This window comes from Hydractinia symbiolongicarpus, chromosome 12 (genome assembly GCF_029227915.1).
Source record: "Hydractinia symbiolongicarpus strain clone_291-10 chromosome 12, HSymV2.1, whole genome shotgun sequence".
Lineage (NCBI taxonomy): Eukaryota > Metazoa > Cnidaria > Hydrozoa > Anthoathecata > Hydractiniidae > Hydractinia > Hydractinia symbiolongicarpus.
Genome location: NC_079886.1, coordinates 4,149,134 through 4,155,941, shown reverse-complemented (window position 1 = coordinate 4,155,941; position 6,808 = coordinate 4,149,134). Strand labels below are relative to the sequence as shown.

Below are 6,808 nucleotides of genomic sequence, written 5' to 3'. Positions count from 1 at the left end.
GGCAAAAACGATGCAACCTATTTGCATCAGAAAAATATCGCAAAATACATGTTGGTACAAATATGTGAACCAACCATTGCAACTCAAACGGACTGACACCGTCAGAAAGGAAATGAATTGTAGTTTTTGAAACTGTCTCTAATTCTTCAGCGCCCGCTAACAGCTAGGATTGGTCCCACAGTAAAAAATGACTTATATATCTAAATATGTAAATAAAGCGCTACCACAGCGCCCAGTGTAATCGCTGAGTTCTACCAATCATGTCAAATTCAGAATAATGTTATACCTTGGAGTTCAATTGTCTCAATTATTGCATTTATAAAGTTAAAGTCCAAAATCAGTTCAATTAAGTGCCACTGACAATCGTTTCACTGTTAAAAGCGATACAACCTAGTAATATCAGAAAAATATCGATAAATACATGTTGGTACGAATATTTGACGCAACCATTGTAACTGAAACGGACTCATACCGTTAGAATGTCAATGAAATGTAGTTTTTGAAACTGTCCGTATTTCTTCAGCGTGCGATAACGGCTAGGATTAGTCCCACAGTAAAAAATGACATTTTAATTTAAATTTTTAAATAAAGCGCTACCACAGCGTCCAGTGTAATCGGTGAATTCCAACAATCATGTCATATTAAAAAGAATTTTATTTCTAGGATTCCATTTGTGTCATTTATTACATTTATATGTTTAGATTCCAAAATCAGTTCAATTAAGTCACACAGTCAATCGTTTCACTGTTAAAAGCGACACAACCTAGTAATATCAAAAAAATATCGCTAAACACATGTTGGTACGAATATGTGACGCAACCATTGTAACAGAAACGGACTGATACCGTTAAAAAGTCACTGAAATTTAGTTTTTGAAACTGTCTCAATTTCTTCAGCGTGCGATAACAACTAGGATTGGTCCCACAGTAAAAAATGACTTATATGTCTACTCTTTTAAATGAAGCGCTACCACAGCGCACAGTGTAATTGCTGAGCACCGGCAATCATGCCAATTAAAGAAGAATGTTATTTCATGGAGTCCAATTGTCTCATTCATCACATTTGTCAGGTCACAGTCCAAAATCAGTTCAATTAAGTCCTATAGTCAATCGTTTCAATGTTAAAAGCGATGCAACCTAGTAATGTCAAAAAAATATCGCTAAACACATGTTGGTACGAATATGTGACGCAACCGTTGTAACAGAAACGGACTGATACCGTTAGAAAGTCACTGAAATGTAGTTTTTGAAACTGTCTCAATTTCTTCAGCGTGCGATAACGGCTAGGATTGGTCCCACAGTAAAAAATGACTTTTATATCTAAATATGTAAATAAAGCGCTACCACAGCGCCCAGTGTAATCGCTGAGTTCCAGCAATCATGTCAAATTCAGAATAATGTTATACCTTGGAGTTCAATTGTCTCAATTATTGCATTTATAAAGTTAAAGTCCAAAATGAGTTCAATTAAGTGCCACTGACAATCGTTTCACTGTTAAAAGCGATACAACCTAGTAATATCAGAAAAATATCGATAAATACATGTTGGTACGATTATTTGACGCAACCGTTGTAACTGAAACGGACTCATACCGTTAGAATGTCATTGAAATGTAGTTTTTGAAACTGTCCGTATTTCTTCAGCGTGCGATAACGGCTAGGATTAGTCCCACAGTAAAAAATGACTTTTTAATTTAAACTTTTAAATAAAGCGCTACCACAGCGTCCAGTGTAATCGGTGAATTCCAACAATCATGTCATATTAAAAAGAATTTTATTTCTAGGATTCCATTTGTGTCATTTATTACATTTATATGTTTAGATTCAAAAATCAGTTCAATTAAGTCACACAGTCAATCGTTTTACTGTTAGAAGCGATACAACGTAGTAACATCAGAAAAATATCGCTAAACACATGTTGGTACGAAAATTTGACGCAACCGTTGTTACAGAAACGGACTGATACCGTTACAAAGTCAATGAAATGTAGTTTTTAAAACTGTCTCAATTTCTTCAGCGTGCGATAACGGCTAGGTTTGGTCCTACAGTAAAAAATGACTTATTCATCTGCATTTTTAAATGAAGCGCTACAACAGCGCCCAGTGTAATCGCTGAGTTCTAGCAATCATGTCAAATTCAAAACATTGTTATTTCTTGGAGTCCAATTGTCTCAATTATCACATTTATAAAGTTAAAGGCCAAAATCAGTTCAATTAAGTCCCACAGTCAATCGTTTCACTGTTAAAAGCGATACAACCTAGTAATATCAGAAAAATATCGCTAAACACATGTTGGTACGAATATGTGACGCAACCATTGTAACAGAAACGGACTGATACCGTTAGAAAGTCACTGAAATTTAGTTTTTGAAACTGTCTCAATTTCTTCCGCGTGCGATAACAACTAGGATTGGTCCCACAGTAAAAAATGACTTATATGTCTACTCTTTTAAATGAAGCGCTACCACAGCGCCCAATGTAATCGCTGAGCACCGGCAATCATGCCAATTTAAGAAGAATGTTATTTCATGGAGTCCAATTGTCTCATTCATCACATTTGTCAGGTCACAGTCCAAAATCAGTTCAATTAAGTCCTATAGTCAATCGTTTCAATGTTAAAAGCGATGCAACCTAGTAATGTCAAAAAAATATCGCTAAACACATGTTGGTACGAATATGTGACGCAACCGTTGTAACAGAAACGGACTGATACCGTTAGAAAGTCACTGAAATGTAGTTTTTGAAACTGTCTCATTTTCTTCAGCGTGCGATAACGGCTAGGATTGGTCCCACAGTAAAAAATGACTTTTATATCTAAATATGTAAATAAAGCGCTACCACAGCGCCCAGTGTAATCGCTGAGTTCTAGCAATCATGTCAAATTCAGAATAATGTTATACCTTGGAGTTCAATTGTCTCAATTATTGCATTTATAAAGTTAACCCTATTCGTACCGGGGCTTTTTTGACGTTCAAATCCCAGGGGCGCGCTGATTGAGCGCACCCCCAAGAAAATCTTTCGCATAAAAGCGGTGAACCTGATTTTTTTACAGTAACATTATGTATCTATATTGTACCAAAAAACACCTACTTTGGATGTTTTCAAGCTAAATTACATTCTCACTGCCCCAATCAACATGAGCGGCTGAAAAAAAAGGGCGAAAAATAAGGATTTTTCAAAAAAATGTCCCTAAAGAAGGTTTTTTGACATGAATTAGTTTTTTTACACCAAAACCCTGCTATTAGTATAAAACATGACAAAAATAAACAAAAAGAAGTAAAATAATGTCAGTAAGGTTCATATCATCAGCTGAAACCAGAACGTTCATTTCTTTGAACACGACATACATTTTTGTATCATATGGGCCTGACACGTTGTATTGCCACATGATTGACAAAGTGATTTGACACACGGAATAGATTTTTTCTTTTGGGAATAATTTTCTCCTGCATTCTCAGCCTGACAAACAGTACACCGTTTCCTTGTTTCTGCAAATGCAGGACCAATAGCTGCACGCGGTTCCGGATTACATTGCGCATTACCCAAGACAAGATTTATTTTTTGTTTTGTGATGGACAACATACCATTTTGACTTCTTTTTTGTATGGTTGGTTTCACCAATTCCATGACTAATTGAAAGGCGTATTCAAAAGACTTTTGTTGTAGCGGATCAATACCTTTATTCAGTGAATATATCGTCGAAGAATTTACTCGAGCGGTATCCAACATGTAAGAAAACATAACAAACGTCCACTTTCTTGACTTTGTCTTCGTCGTGTGAAACCCCATCCTCTGATCCACAATATCAGTACCCCCCTTTGTAAAGTCATATAGTTTATATAACCCCAATTTGTGGCAATTATCATCCTTGGTTGTACCTAGGATTGGTTCTAGTGTTGACAACATGAGTACATTTTTCTTTCCGTTTGAAGTTTTCACTACATATGAAGATAAGGACAGCGGCCCATCTTTTTGCCAATACACTTCACTGGACAGTGGCTCTCTTTGTTTGAAATCTTTCATTTCAATTGGAATTCCTTTCCTGTTGATCTGCATTGTACCAACACAAGTGATATCCCTTTCATACAACCAAAGCGCAAGCGGGATTGATGTATATAATCTGTCGAAAGATATATTACGTCCGGCCAGCGAGACAACATTTGATAGTTGTTTTATCATGTATTTTACTATTTCCTCAGTGCCTGGTACATAATAAATTCCTGGATCTCCCTGTGGTTTGCCGCTATATGGAGCTGCAAGGAATGTATACGGATATCGTGCTGCATTTATGGCTTTCAGTAATAAACCGTATTTGGCGGGTTTGTTGGGATTGTACTGTTTGAAACTTATCTGTGTCCTCATTGGATACAGGGTTTCATCAAGTGATAGATAGTCGCCCGGTACAAGGCATGACATGCATTCATAATTGAAAGATTCAAAAACTTCACGCATTGCCGCAAAACGGTCATGTTTCCATCTTTCATCTCTTGTTGTCTCGTCGTCAAAACAAAGGTTTGTACGTATAAAAAAAAACCTATTTCTCGACATAGTGGCGCTGAATATTGGCGGACCATATTGGTTTGAGAATAATCTATGAGCAGATATACAGTTTAGTTTGTATAGTCCTCGATATAGGTACAATCCAATAAATGCATAAATTTCTTCAACAGAGGTTTCTTTCATGTACGAATACCTACTATTTTGCGTCAAGAAATTATCGGGTAGTTTGGACAGAGTGCGTCTAATCTTTCTGTTGGTGCACAACAAAATGTTATTCACAATTTCAGGAGTGAAGTAGAGCTCAAAAGCAGAACGGGGTGATGCAGTTTCACAAGCTTTTGGTTGTGGGCCTTGTCGTCCAGTAATAACATTTGCACGATTATTTCGACCAACATTTCCAGCTTGTGGCTGATTCTGGAAAGTACGAATTATGTCATTTTTCTTCTTATTATCTATTTTGAAAATGCTTTGGATAGACTTTGATTCTGGTGGTATTGGAAAAACGTTATAATTTTCTAAATTTGTAGCGGCAGCAATACTGTTTACTAAGCGATATTTCGTAAGTCGACGTCTCCTCAAATGGTTTGCTCCGGCTTCCTCTTCACTTTCGGACGCATCATTGTCAGCATCACCTACACGGTCATCGTTATCATGTTGATGATCCTCTTCTTCAACTATTTCTTTATCTATGAGACAAACAAAAATACTAAAAATAAATTATCACACATTTTGAAACATATTTTGCTTCTCGCAACCAATGCGCCATATATATACGCGAAGTTAGACAGAGAGATTATATATATGTATATATAATATAGCTATATATATTACCAATTTCACCGCACAATTCTTCCAAATCATCTTCATCATCAAGTTCTTCATCCATAGCTTCGTCTACGTTATCTTCTTCAATAAATCTCAATATATTTTGAATGGCTTCCTCAGATGAAATTCTAGCCTTTTTCGGTCCCATTTTGTAATTTTTTTATTAGACTAATAATATATAAAGGGGTAATTTATGTCACAAACGCAATAATTATATTTTTTATTATATATAAGCCCTCTTTGCTATACCATCTATCCTATTTATCTAATTAACATCAATAAGACTGAAAATATAACACAATTCGAAATATTTCATTTTTCGCTTTTGCGCCTTTTTTGACATTGGCCCCATAATGGCCGCAAAACATAAATTTTTCAGAAAAAAAATTTGCCGGTCTTAACCGCCCTAAAAAAATATTAAAAGTCTGCGAAGCTCATGCGGGTCGCTTAATTTTTCATGAAAAGCCGCATAAAAATGTGAAAGGGTGCGCTCATTCAGCGCACTCCCGGTACAAATAGGGTTAAAGTCCAAAATCAGTTCAATTAAGTGCCACTGCCAATCGTTTCACTGTTAAAAGCGATACAACCTAGTAATATCAGAAAAATATCGATAAATACATGTTGGTACGAATATTTGACGCAACCGTTGTAACTGAAACGGACTCATACCGTTCGAATGTCAATGAAATGTAGTCTTTGAAACTGTCCGAATTTCTTCAGCGTGCGATAACGGCTACGATTGGTCCCACAGTAAAAAATGACTTTTTAATTTAAATTTTTAAATAAAGCGCTACCACAGCGTCCAGTGTAATCGGTGAATTCCAACAATCATGTCATATTAAAAAGAATTTTATTTCTAGGAGTCCAATTGTGTCATTTATTACATTTATATGTTCAGATTCCAAAATCAGTTCAATTAAGTCACACAGTCAATCGTTTTACTGTTAGAAGCGATACAACGTAGTAATATCAGAACAATATCGCTAAACACATGTTGGTACGAAAATGTGACGCAACCGTTGTTACAGAAACGGACTGATACCGTTACAAAGTCAACGAAATGTAGTTTTTAAAACTGTTTCAGTTTCTTCAGCGTGCGATAACGGCTAGCATTGATCACACGGTAAAGAATGACTTATATATCTACGTTTTTAAATGAAGCGCTGCCACAGCGCCCAGTGTAATCGCTGAGCACCGGCTATCATGCAAATTTAAGAAGAATGTTTTTTCATGGAGTCCAATTGTCTCGATTATCACATTTATGAAGTTAAAGTCCAAAATCAGTTCAATTAAGTTCCACAGTCAATCGTTTCACTGTTAAAGGCGATGCAACCTACTAATATCAGAAAAATATCGATAAATATATGTTGGTACAAAAATGTGTCTGAACTGTTGTAACTCAAACAGGCTAACACCGTTAGAAAGTCAATGAAATGTAGTTTTTGAAACTGTCTCTATTTCTTCAGCGTTCGATAACGGCTAGGAT

At 36.0% G+C, this 6,808-nt stretch overlaps 1 protein-coding gene across 1 annotated transcript; it reads right to left on the bottom strand.

Annotated features, from left to right (window-relative positions):
* Positions 1-3,103: 3,103 nt before the first annotated feature.
* LOC130622374 (piggyBac transposable element-derived protein 1-like) lies at positions 3,104-5,470 on the bottom strand. The gene is made up of 3 exons (XM_057437831.1): positions 5,329-5,470; positions 3,345-5,183; positions 3,104-3,141 (listed from the first exon to the last, which is right to left on the bottom strand). Exons 1-3 carry the CDS (start codon positions 5,468-5,470, stop codon positions 3,104-3,106), a joined length of 2,019 nt encoding a protein of 672 aa, XP_057293814.1.
* Between the last annotated feature and the right edge of the window lie 1,338 nt (positions 5,471-6,808).

Excerpts from the sequence above, each read along its gene's own strand:
- LOC130622374 (XM_057437831.1), bottom strand. The coding sequence starts at position 5,470 with ATGGGACCGAAAAAGGCTAGAATTTCATCTGAGGAAGCCATTCAAAAT. Across the intron at positions 5,184-5,328 it reads AGAATTGTGCGGTGAAATTG|ATAAAGAAATAGTTGAAGAA; the intron begins GTAATATATATA and ends TTTGTCTCATAG. Across the intron at positions 3,142-3,344 it reads GGCCCATATGATACAAAAAT|CCGCTCATGTTGATTGGGGC; the intron begins GTATGTCGTGTT and ends CTTTTTTTTCAG.